This window comes from Dermacentor andersoni, chromosome 6, assembly GCF_023375885.2.
Source record: "Dermacentor andersoni chromosome 6, qqDerAnde1_hic_scaffold, whole genome shotgun sequence".
Taxonomy (NCBI): Eukaryota; Metazoa; Arthropoda; class Arachnida; order Ixodida; family Ixodidae; genus Dermacentor; species Dermacentor andersoni.
Window position 1 is genome coordinate 81,837,821 of NC_092819.1, and position 13,441 is coordinate 81,851,261.

The following is a 13,441-nucleotide window of genomic DNA, read 5'->3' on the forward strand; positions in this document are numbered from 1 at the left end:
GGGCTCTTTAAAGATTTAACAATGTGTTCTATATGCAGATGAGTCAACTATTTTCTTGTCTGATAAATGATTAGCATTGATAATTTCAAACCTAAAACGACTTAAAATTATTGTTGACCGGTGTACTTCTAATCATTTAATTTTAAACCCAACCAAAATGTAGTTCATGATTTTGAGATAAGCTCAACGAGCATTAGCTGGTAATATTGAAATAACTCCCAATAGTCATGTAATTAAAACTTGCGGCTATTGTTCATTCCTGCGCTGGGCAAAGTTACTTTGAAATTGCGTCCTGACAGAGATATAGGATACCCGACGTGATCGGTATCCGAGACACAAATACAAGATTCTAGGAGATAGAAGGTATCTCACACGATACACACCCCCTGCATCTTAAGGTACTTCGGTACATTTACTATTTCCTCGTTATCGCTCGATTGTAGCGGTCGCTGCAAGCTTACATTAGCTGACTTAAAAGTTTTTTCTTTGCTACATTTCGAAATATTTCTAGAAACAGGTGAGAATGTTTTTCGCGTTCTTAATTACTTAAATTATGGGGTTTTGCATGCCAAAACCACTTTCTGAATATGAGGCACGCCGTAATGGGGGACTCCGGAAAGTTAGACCACCTGGGGTTCTTTAACGTGTATGTAAATCTAAATACACGAGTTTTTTCGCATTTCGCCCCCTTTTTCGCGTTCTAACAAAGTGCTATGCGTTCATTACGCTGTAATCTATGGACCTGTCAGGACTTGCAACGCATCAATCTAAGTACGCTATCCGATAAACTTTTTCAGGCCATTTTTATTATTGGCTCCAGGCACGGCACTGTGCCCCATATAGAAAGCGTTTGAGGGCTATATTTTATTACGTGTTTCCGCGATAGCTTTACCACGTAATGATCCCCCTTAGGTGTTATTCCATTATTTGCAGATTCTGCGGTGAGCGGAATAACGCGCGTTGTATTGACTAATAATATTCAGAAACAATGCAGCTCGTCAATTGCACTTCGTTCTATGACGATGGCATATCGGCCTTGCACTAACGATGACAGCGCGTTACATAAAGTGAACATTAAAGTTCTACGTAAGACGATGATTGTTTTGCAAAACTCGCACCTTTACTTTACTTTGTTGCAGTCACAAAGAAACGGTAGCTCATGCAACAGCAGGTATTGTTCCAGCTAAGATTATGCTATTGTCGGATGTAATGGTAGTGGTAAATGTCATATGAGGTAATGTTCCATTTATGTGATTTTTAGAACGCGGTACCGACTTTAATGCTAAGCCCTTCCGTAAAAATTTCTGAATATATGTCTGCAAACGATGCCGAAGACGTGCGCCATCGCTCCCATTTGACAACGGACTTGCCTTTCGCGTTGTCATAAAAAGGCATTGAGAATATTTGGAGAAAATGATGCCAAATTTTCATTAACGTTCACTCACAGTAGCCATCGATGTGCAGTTATTAAACGACTGAAACACTCGCAGTAGAGAAAATATGCGAATGGGCCGCGAAACTCGCCAGTAACGTTATTTTGAACGTTTATTCTATTTACTGGTTACATAGTGACCTGTTCGTTACGGACGGCTGGATAGAGGCTGACTAAACGGTGGGAAATCTAGAGTCTGAGAAGGAGAAGCACCATATTGAGTAGGCACGATGGAGAGGAAGGCCAGTGTGGAGATATATTAAACATAAAAAAAACTAAACCACAAGACAAAAGCTTTATGATAATTCAAAACGCTGAGCACTGTATACTGTTACAGCTAATGTAGGAGGCCAGCGCTGCTGTTTTTGCTGGCGTCGCCCTGGCGGCCATGTTGCGATGTTGTATCAGGACGGCGATGGCTACCGCGGTTGCCTTCGGGTAAGGGTGCCAAAAAAGAAAGAAACCTAGGAAGTGGAGGTACTGTTGTTTACACAAGTGCTACAACGAAGAAGAATACGATCATAAAATATATTGCTGATTCCCCCCGATGCCGTACGAGAAAGAGCGGCGGCAATATGCTGTATGCAGGTGGTCACAGGAGTGCGGCAATTCGAACCATGCTCGTGCTTTTCCGTGCGCGCAACAATTTATTCTGCCATGATGTGCGTCTCCTTTTGTTAGTAGTACGTAAATTTACGCACGGTTTAATGTGTGTGCAGGCCAGACGGCCAAGCGTGGCAACCAACGCCGAGTACCACAACGGGTAGCTAGCATTTCGTTGGAAATAGGGAGAACCGCATCATGAACCACCCGCCTTCCGTGGCGTCGATCTTTCCGTCCGAACACCACTACAGTACTCCCTGTGATTTCACAGGAGCAGTGGAGAGATACAAAAGACAAGTTTTCCTTATGCAGGGAACATTGACTACGAGCTACACGCTCTATGCTGTGGCGAAAATTCATTAATGTAACATCGCGTCAGGTGCAGGCTTAGTACTTTGCACTTGCTGCTACGTAGCAATATTACTTCATTTACATTCTTAAAACTCTGTACTTCTGCTGTGTTCGATGTACTTGTTGGTAGTGGTTAAAAGGACGCCCTTGCTATTTTTTAGCAATATCTAGTGAGCGTCGATGACGCGGTGTGTCAGCGGCCTTGTAGCAGCGAAGCGAACAAGGCAGCAGAATACGTTCGAACGCGAAATCGTCTTACCTGACCGCGCATATTGTGGCCGGTCCCGCCGCCACTCGGTGTTACAAGGCCGTTGACATGCCGTGCGGTCGACGTTCACATGACGATGTTAAAAACTACGAGGGTGCGCTTGTGCTATTCCTTTTATTTTTCTTGCTAAACTCGTTCCGCTCTTTGAAACGTGTTGCTTGATCATTCGCATCGCGTTTACGCTACATTTCTTGTAGCTGTATGAGGGAACATTTGTCAATAATCGAATTACGTTAACTTCCGGTAATTGTCGGGTCTGCAGATGGAGTGCGCGTGTTCAATCTCGCATGCCTTCAGGAGCAGTAAATGGTTGTGCAGAGCTTGGCCAAATCCGTGTCGCACAGCTACGCCCACAAACTCAGGGTTCCCGATGTGTGCGACCCTGTCACATTCTCCGGCCAAGAGGATGTTGACGTCGAGCAGTAGCTCAGCCTCTGTGATTGTGTTAGCCAGAACGGCAAGTGGGACCCTACTATAAAAAAAAATTAACTTATGGGGTTTTACGTGCCAAAACCACTTTCTGATTATGAGGCAAGCCTCTGGAAATTTCGAGCACCTGGGCTTCTTCAACGTGCACATAAATCTAAGTACACGGGTGTTTTCGCCCCCATCGAAATGCTCACCAGCCGAACACCATAGCCACTGAGCAACCACGGCGGGTCGGACCCTACTATAATGCTAGCAAATGCAATATGCTGCTTAGGCATAACAACGCGTGTCTGGTTCCAGATAAATGAGCAGCTCTATACCTGGGATACCTTTGAACAGAAGCTCCGCAGCCTCTTCGGAAACCCGTCTGGTCGCAAACTGGCTGCAAGAGCGTCTTACCCTCTTACAGTCATCACGCACTCAGTTGTATACCTCGTACTTAAAACACGTGGTCACTCTTTGACGAAAATTTGACAAGAAAATGGTCGAGATTGACACAGTAGGCCATGGCCATAAAATTACCGGGACCATGCGTTCAACTTGTTGATTTGTAAGAGTGCATCCAACCATCAGCGTCATTGTCAAGAAATGTCGCGGCTTCGAGCTGGCCAAAAGCCGTCGCGTCATTCCACAGTTCTCCCGTCTCCCTAACGCGGTTGCTACATCATCCCGCGCCAGTCTTACCGCTGCACCATCATTTAGTGACAAGGTCGTACGCATCGTTCGCAAGAAGCTTGAGGCTGCCAGTTCGGCCCCATTTTATCCACTACCGCTCAACCACACCACTCGACCAATCAGCCCCTGCCACCTCCCTCATTCAGGCCGTTCTGGGGCGAAAGCTTGTCCGCCTCGCTTTCCCTACCGCCTGCTTTGTCTCCCGATTCGGCGCCAACCCGGTGACGACAGTTGTGCCGCTCAACGACCTGTAATCTCTCCGATTCCAAAATCCTGGTGAGTGAAGATCTCCCTCCGCACGACAAGCCAATCTGATTCCGTTGCCGCTGAATTGGGCATGTAGCCCACCTCTGCCACACCTCCCGGACGTACCCGTATTGGGACTACTCTTCTCCTCTCCTCCCCCATATGCCGAGACTCGCCGCTATTCGCACCTGCCGTATGGCTCCTACCTCGGACGTCCCTGTAAATTACAGTCACTCGTGTTATTCGCTGTTACCGCTGCGCCATCTTTCTGTTTCGCCCCAGCACCGTCGCTATTAACCGCTTACCATCGTTATTTGTGAGCATGTACTGTAAAGGTCTGTTCAATTTTCGTCACCCAATGTTAATGTTTTGCTTTTGGCTGTTTCATTTATTTTTCTTTGTTTTTTCATCTGCTCCACTGCGATGAAATCCCCTCGTTTTTAGGAGCCTTGTTTTGAGGTTACAACCACGAGAACCAACAGAGTCTTTCATACTTTTATATGACTTATGTGTTATTCCCCGGGTGTAGTGAGGCCGGCGTTCTACGCCAATTGATCGGAGAAAAGTACAGGAAGACGGCAGAGAACCGAATAGAGCAACGTTCGAAGATTTAAGAGGATTTTAAGGGGTTCCATATGACGCTATCTTTTATCGCGAACTCGAGTAAATGTGCTTTTATTTTTCAGGAGTGAAAGCTCGTATCTTTTTACGAGACGAGAGAAAATCGTGTATCTGAATGAATGCGGAAAAACAATAGGTACAAAACAAAATTTGCTTTATTGAAACAAGAACAGGCACGGTTTTCTTATATACAGCAATGTGGCTCGAAACAGAGTCCACAACTATCGATTACCTTTGAAGCTACAACTTGTTGCTTCTTGTAGTCACTTAATTCGTCGCGACTAGTTAACATAACCGTATGAAAGTGCGCTTTATTTAATTTGTTTTACCTAGATAAATATGCTTCTTCACTAATATCCTGGTCCTGCACGTCGGTAGCACTATAAACAATATCTTATAAAATTTCTCCAAAGAGTTTCTCTAAATTAATCACCTACTTTCTCCGTCGTTCTTTAGAAAGTAAAATTTACTGCAAGAAATACGTAGATGAGATATGAATGTCTCGTTCAGCTACCATCCCGCATAGTTTAGAACAATTGACTGAAGGTAGGAAAAATGGCGGGAAGTTTTAAAAGCTAGCGCACAGCCGTGTCACCGCTTCTGGTCGACGACTGACCAACAGAGCGAAGCGTCGCCTCTCCGTCAAGCGAGCCTGCCGAGGAACGCGACGTCGGGCTGTACTTGCGTCCCCGGCAGGTTACGACCAACTTGCACGCATGGAACATCTCCATCATGATGGATTCCTGGAACAGCCAGAAAATGCGCTTGACAGATACGTATCATCACAAGAATCATCACTTCATGAAAGAAATGCGGAGTGATTTTCACTACTTTGCTCAAACTGCATACCCAAGGGGCCAATTCGTTTTTTTTTATGTAGGCGCTTTAATGTAAATTATTGCTGGAAGTTTCTTTTTTTTATGGCGTGAAAGGGCACTGCACTTACAACCCTTTAAAATAATTGCTGGCTCTCCCTCAAGCGACAATAGCTGTAAGCATGAAATGGCAACCGGCAAAGCCCATTGGTTAGAGGTAATACTAGGCACTATCTTCAAATGGGTGTACCGCTCGTTCTTAACGGAACACTCCACCACACCACACCGCACCACGCCATACAGTGCACTGGTCCATATGGACGCAGTCCAGCTAGAAGAAGAAGACCACCGCACGAGACAGGCCGCGAAAGACACCAGAGAGACAGAGCGCACTGCCCAGCTAGAAGAATGAACTGTATTCTGGGGTTTTATGTGTCAAAACCACGATTTTATTATGAGGAACGCGGTATGGCGGGGGGATTCCCTAGTAATTTTGACCACCAGGGGATATTTAACCAGCCCCCATCGCACGGGACACGGGTGTCTTCGCATTTCCCCTCCATTGAAATGTGGCCGCCCCGGCCGGAGTTTGATCCCGCGACATAGTGCGTAGCAGCGAAACACCATAACCCCTAAGCCAACGTGGCGGTTAGAAGCACCTGAAGGAGGCGTGGCACCATCTCTCGAGGCGACGCAAAACCCTTGCCGTGGAATTCGCGGAGCGCTGCGTTTAGCGCTCAGCGCCATATGATGAAGAGAAAGTGTATATATAGTGCTCTGTATCTGCCTTTTGAACGTCGCTATGGGAAATGACAAATAAAACTTCAGCGTACTAGAACTTACAGGTTGAGTGATATTGCGAACAAATATCAGGAAGAACTCGAATGGAATATTTTTTTTTCCAACTTGTTTGGGCAGTAACTAACGTATAGTGCGGTCCCGTACAAAGGGTTCGGGAGCCAGAGACCGCATTCTTTAAGTTTCGACTTGTTGTCCGGATGACCTTGTTTCTTTTTTTTCTCACAACTTGCCCGGATATTCTCGTTTGAGAGTCCGGATAACGGCCCTGGCTTTTGGCTCAATTTCACTTGAAGGTCGCCGACAACGGGAGCTAAAAGCATTTCATGCTTAAACACAGAAACGGCAGGATGAATTGAGAATCTTAGGGTAAACCGCAAGAAAAATAATAAATTAGTCTACAAAATGTTTCCATCTGACGGTTAGAGAACGTTTAGGGGAGGCGGCGCCAAAAAGTAGCCACCTTAACCACGGTTTATTTAAACCAGCCAGTCATGGTGCCACGAGATCTCAGAAGCGGTCGATACTGCGACCATGTGCACTCCGGTCGAGTGCTTCAGCGTGATCTATCATCGCGCCTCACGCTTGTGAGACGTGTTCTTCTTCACCAGATCTGGGGGAGAAAGCCGCGCCACTGCAGTTTGAATGAAACTGTCCTCGCAAAATAACTTAAGATTTGGCAACGGAGCTTAAGCACCAGAAACCAATGTGCTGAAGCCAACTTGAGAAACGTCACAGACGCCATGAGGACAAACATAATTTCATTCGCATGCTTTCTTTTTTCACAGTAGATTAGATGGAACCTGTGAAAAGTCTTGCGACCACTTCTATTTTAAACATTGTAATCGGATCAAACAAGGCAGGCACGCGATGCACTAGGCTTATAGAGACAACGCTGTGCAGATTTTAACCACCCTGTGCGTACGGAACACAACCACTACACTCTGTGAAGCACGAACTACTAAGTACGACAGAAAATGGCACCGCATTCTGCTTCCCCGAAATGAAAGTCTCCGTCCACCCCATGTCACCAAATGGATGCGGGCTTCGTAAATCACAAGGATAATTATTGATTACACAAAAAGTCAACGAACAAATAAATGATTAGCCAAATAGCCGGATACTGGCTATACAGCAACTTTCAAAATAGGTTTGACGGGGGTGTTAAATTGCTAGAGTTAAACAAATGAATAAAAAAAACTATAACTTCAAAAATGATTAACAGCGCTTGAACGTGAGATGTTTAAAAGCGGAGTCAATGTTATGACAATCAATCAATCAATCAATCAATCAATCAATCAATCAATCAATCAATCAATCAATCAATCAATCAATCAATCAATCAATCAATCAATTGATCAATCAATTGATCAATCAATCGTTTATTTTGCAACACCGTGTGTGTGGGCCCTCAAGCCCTGTCAAACCACTTGAAAGTGCCCGAGGGCCCGCGTACGTGAATGGCAGCAGTTTTACAGAGCAGATGTGTACAAATGCACGCTAGGCGCAATGAAATCATAACGGAAGTCAAATAAAAACAATAACGGACTTAAAAAGGTAATGATTATCACAAGCACAACGAAGGCAAGGAGGCCTTCAGAAGGGAAACAACTGGTAAGCTTGGTAACACGCCTGCTTACAAGTGAACACGTATCTAATTTTTTTTTAAGCTCCTTTGGTTTAATACCAGTATCATAACATTCTATGCCCTCCCCTCTCTATCCCCCAAATTCATCGTATCCCAATGAAACATCCAGTTTTCGAACATTTGGAGTTTCGTCACAACAGGAAGGAAAGTAAGTATGTGTGTAGTTGGCTTAGCGTTTATGTAGACTGAATAGGCGGGTAATATATATGTGAACTACTTAAACGCTGTAAATTAATGCACTTGTTGCGTCGACAAAGCCTCCTTCTCGCAACAATGTCTCCCTCTAGAAATAAGAGTGCATTCTATCTTGGGATACTAGTATACTCCACCTTGGAATACTTGTACAGCACTGCAGACAAGACAAGTATGAGCGAAGAGCACGTGAACACAGAGACACGCCAGGTCCGTGTCCTTGTGTGCTCTCCCCGTGTCCTCGTCCTATCTGCACTACACTTGCTTAGGTGGTAGTGGGTGGGCAAAGTGCTTGGGCGTTTTTTTCCCGAAAGGCGGGGTGCATGTTGATAAATCCGGCGAGCGCTTAGCCACGCAAACACTAGGCAACAAGCACAAACACGATGCTGTCAGTGCTCGCGTTGGGGTGGTTTAGTTTTCGTCCATGCGTCAACAAGTGGGCTGCCCTTGGAAAAATAGTTATGATATACTAGTGCTACAGAGTAACATACTAACAAGGCCCGCATCCCTACTTCAGGTTATATCCTTGGTTAATCCGTTACGCTCAAAACATGGTGTCGATGGCGTGTTCATATCTGCAGACATTGCTTCTGGCATATACAGTCGACGAAAGCATAGCCTTTGAGATCGATTACTGTTACTCAGCGGCAGCCGTTGCTGGGGCCGTGATATGGAGACTATACCTATTCATCTATACCTCTTTATGTGAAGCTCTGTCTTGTGTGGACGCCTTGAAAGAAGAGCGAGTATAGTATAGCCAGGACAGAGAGACGTTGAAACCTACCCTTTCACCGTATGGTGTCTTCTGAAGCTCCCATATGAACTCTCCCACGCAGAGGAGTGCGCCCGCGATACAGCCGACCAACAGGACAATGAAGACGCCACCCACGGAGGCAAGGCCCATCTCACTGCTGCTGGCCGAACTGGAGGAAGCATTAGTGTAGAGGTGGCACTTGGAGAGGGCGGTCGGGTCAGGCGGATTGCGCGTCTTCCACCACTTCTGCTTGAGCTTGAACAGCAGGTCCCCTTCGTGGAACTCCACGATGGCCGCCGAGATAATGTTACGGATCTTGGCGTCTGCAATTGCACGTGCAAGCGGGAGGGTTTCTATCGCGCATCTCAAACTCTGTACACTTATCAAAGCTCCACATAGGGGAGATGGCAATAGGCGATTCCAAGTTTCACATAATCTCACCATAGCCTGATAGCTGGGGTACCAGTCTTCGCTGTTTACCTTTCGCGACAGTTTCTTAAGGTTGTGGGCGACACTGCTGGTCAGCACCGACTTTTTTCCTTGTTTACTAACTGCCGACAAATGGGAAAGTAGGCCAAATCACAGCTGGCTATACACAGAAAGAAGTAATATACTAAAGGCACACAGCCATGCACGCGTACAAAACTTAAATGCAAACTATAAAAATTGGGGAACTTATCTCACAATGACTGCAGATTATGATACGATTAACATTGCAGCGATGACCGACACACCGTATTTCTGAATACGCGTTTATTTAACTTCTACAGTGCTCATTAGCACTTTGCTGTTATGGTGCTCACTCGCGAATGTCGGCCGTGTGCATAGCGACATGATGGCCATTGTACGCCGCCGACGGAGCAACTACGACGAAATGACGAAGAACTAAAGGTGACGTCAATGGAACCACAAAGCGCTAGCTATGAAGACGGCTTGGCGACAATCAGGTGAAGATCCTTAAACGATCACGATGCTACGACAACAGACGGACGACGGCGACAGGAGGAAAATGAGCTACGACGGCATGAGAACGATAGTTTGACAACGATGCATGACAGCGACTACCTGACGAAAACACAATTACTACAATAGTACGGCAACTGTAGCATAATCAAAATTGAATGACGACACCGTGGTCACGTAAAATGACGAACTAAAAGTAACGTCTATGAACGGATCAACGAAGTTGTATGATAACGACGGCATGATACCAGCAGGATAACGTGCCCCAAGTGATGACGATGGCAAAACGACAGCGTGTCGACGACTGACTTAGAATGATGCCAATGGAACGACTACGACGACATGCACAACGATGACCGGATGACGACGAGACAAAGACGACGACGACACGAGGACGATGGCGACAGTGGGATAACAACGAGTGTACGACGACAGACAGACAGACCGACAGAGAGACAGACAGACAGACATCTGAAGTAGGCAAAGAATACTAATCGCAATAAAAAGAAATCAACTAGAAAGGAGCCCCACATAAACACGCGTAACTATAAGGGACAGCAGTTGATAGCAGTGCGCAACAGAAACACTATTAGATACACACATAAACGCGCGCATGCCATATCATGTCATACAGTTCCTTGGGTAATCACAATGAAATGCGCAAATGTAATTACATTCATTAGGTTGCTAGATACATACAAAACAAGAACAACAACAACAACAACAACAACAACAACAACGTCAAACTGGGTAGGCTTTCACTATTTAGAGCGACATGACCATGGAGTAAACACTACGAGGACATAAAAAATGCGCCTGTCGAAGCGGCTCAATTTCTTGCATAAGTAGGCTCACTACTGAGCATTGTTTGACGCTTTTATTAACTGGCGATAGAAGCGCTCTCGGCGTCACAGTATGGGCAGTATGGTGCTTCCATTTCTCACACGCTGCAATAGGCGATGTGTTGTAGGCCACGTCCAAATCTTTAAAATTTTAGAAGCGAATACAATGCACGGTCAAGCTTCATGTTTGCAGAGAACCAGAGTAGGACTTACTCGATACAGCGGTGATTTCGTAGTTCGCTTTTCAAACCTACTATTTTCCTACGCCCTCATACGAAATGTGAGAGCATTTTCGGCTTCAAGTTAAAGGAATTCTAGGTGAGCCACCATGTTCAAATGAAGAAGCCGCAGCCACTAGTCAGTCGGCTACCTGGATTTCAGCTGTAGCGATGCGATTAGGCCGATGTGTCTACGCCGTTAGAAATCAGTGTACACTGCCCCCTGTATGGGACTTGATTGATCGCAATGTATAAAAAAGAAAGCTTGGAGAAATCCAAACTATACCGCCGGCAAAAGTGGCGTATCGTGTCAGAAACGGCAACTTCTTTCTTTGCTTTCTGCCTGCTTAAGGGAACCTGTTACGGCATGTCCTACCCCGAAGTAGCACAATACTTCCTGCATAGAGCAATGCTGAGGTTTCTTTCTCTTTTATATTTTTTCTGGGTTCATAAAGATGGTCTATTTGCCGTTAAGGACACCGACGCAGTGGCCAAACTGAAGAAGTGTTGCATAGCATGCTAGGCGCGCGCTGGCTACAAGAGAAACGCTTTTTTTTTCGCATCTTGAGGCGCATGAAGTAAACACGTGTTCGCTAAATTTTGACGATGCAATGAACACGAGGAGAAAAAGTTTAACATGTGCTTGCACTCTCCCTAATTTCAAGTGGTGTGTTCACGATTGCATACGGCACTCTTCCAGATTTGAGTCAGTTCAACAGTGTTGTTTCTTAAGCTGCGTACTATGTGTGTTGCCTGTCCACATAAAACATTCAGTTACAGCACATGCTACAGTGAATAGCTGTCTATGCTGGCTGCGCTATGGCGCACGAAGTACACACGTGTTCGCTAAATTTTGACGATGCAATGAACACGAGGAGATAAAGTTTAACATGTGCTTGCACTCTCCTTAATTTCAAGTGGTGGGTTCACGATTGCATACGGCACTCTTCCAGATTTGAGTCAGTTCAACAGTGTTGTTTCTTAAGCTGCGTACTATGCGTGTTGCCTGTCCACATAAAACATTCAGTTACAGCACATGCTACAGTGAATAGCTGTCTATGCTGGCTGCGCTATGGCGCACGAAGTACATACGTGTTCGCTAAATTTTGACGACGCAATGAACACGAGGAGATAAAGTTTAACATGTGCTTGCACTCTCCCTAATTTCAAGTGGTGTGTTCACGATTGCATACGGCACTCTTCCAGATTTGAGCCAGTTCAACAGTGTTGTTTCTTAAGCTGCGTACTATGCGTGTTGCCTGCCCACATAAAACATTCAGTTACAGCACATGCTACAGTGAATAGCTGTCTATGCTGGCTGCGCTATGGCGCACGAAGTACACACGTGTTCGCTAAATTTTGACGATGCAATGAACACGAGGAGATAAAGTTTAACATGTGCATGCACTCTCCCTAATTTCAAGTGGTGTGTTCACGATTGCATACGGCACTCTTCCAGATTTGAGTCAGTTCAACAGTGTTGTTTCTTAAGCTGCGTACTATGCGTGTTGCCTGTCCACATAAAACATTCAGTTACAGCACATGCTACAGTGAATAGCTGTCTATGCTGGCTGCGCTATGGCGCACGAAGTACACACGTGTTCGCTAAATTTTGACAATGCAATGAACACGAGGAGATAAAGATAAACATGTGCTTGCAGTCTCCCTAATTTCAAGTGGTGGGTTCACGATTGCATACGGCACGCTTCCAGATTTGAGTCAGTTGAACAGTGTTGATTCTTAAACTGCGTACTATGCGTGTTGCCTGTCCACATAAAATATTCAGTTACAGCACATGCTACAGGGAATAGCTGTCTATGCTCGCTGCGCTATGGCGCACACTCATCGAAGCATACAGAGAAAGGGAAACGGAAAGGGTAGGGGGTGGGGTGTGCGGAGCACTTGCTGCACGCTCCATTCTGTCAGCGATGAAGCGTGTCAGAGGGGGAATAGCGTGCCCCTTTGCCTCCCCCCCTCTCGATTCGCTAGCGACGAACACAGTCAATATGATAGATGGTTATTTTATCGACACATGGTGTTTCATTATATGTACTTGTGAAATCCGAAATAACCGACCAGACTATACCAAATTCTGACAGATAAACTTAGTGACACTTAGATCGAGTGCACTTGTCGCAGCGAGTGTCACTTTGGCGGTGCGCTGCTATACCGGGAAGGAAAGTGACATTTTTAATTGGTGAAAGTGTCGATACTTATATGTGGGGGCGCATTAGGTACTTGTTATGTTGGCCAATATCTGCAAGATAACACAAACACAGCGAATGGTCACGAGGGAGGACCAGGCGGTATTGAATACAAAACCCAGCCGTTGCGCTGTGCGCATGGCAGTCTTGACAGACGAAGCGTCGGCGCCTAATGGGCGACGCAAAGAAAGGATGGCTGTTTTCATCAGCACGAACGCTTAGAGCGCTTTATATTACAAAAAACAAGCGAAAAAGAACACGTGATTTTGGAATTAGCGGCGGCTGTCGACTGAGTGGTACTTTATTCATAATTGAAGCACTGCCATCAAAGCTACACACTTCCACGCAGTGAAGTTAGTTTGACGTCATTCGCACTCGAAGG

General features: G+C 45.6%; 1 protein-coding gene across 1 annotated transcript in view; it reads right to left on the minus strand.

The window, feature by feature from the left end:
- Window positions 1-4,762: 4,762 nt before the first annotated feature.
- The window catches only part of LOC126522463 (glutamate receptor ionotropic, kainate 2-like), a 364,802-nt gene continuing 356,123 nt past the window's right edge, over window positions 4,763-13,441 (minus strand). The window contains exons 14-15 of the mRNA XM_072288773.1: window positions 8,863-9,155; window positions 4,763-5,368 (exon numbers count right to left, since the gene is read on the minus strand). Coding sequence (XP_072144874.1) covers window positions 5,201-5,368; window positions 8,863-9,155 — 461 coding nt within the window. The 3' untranslated portion in view covers window positions 4,763-5,200. The remainder of the gene's footprint in view (window positions 5,369-8,862; window positions 9,156-13,441) is intronic.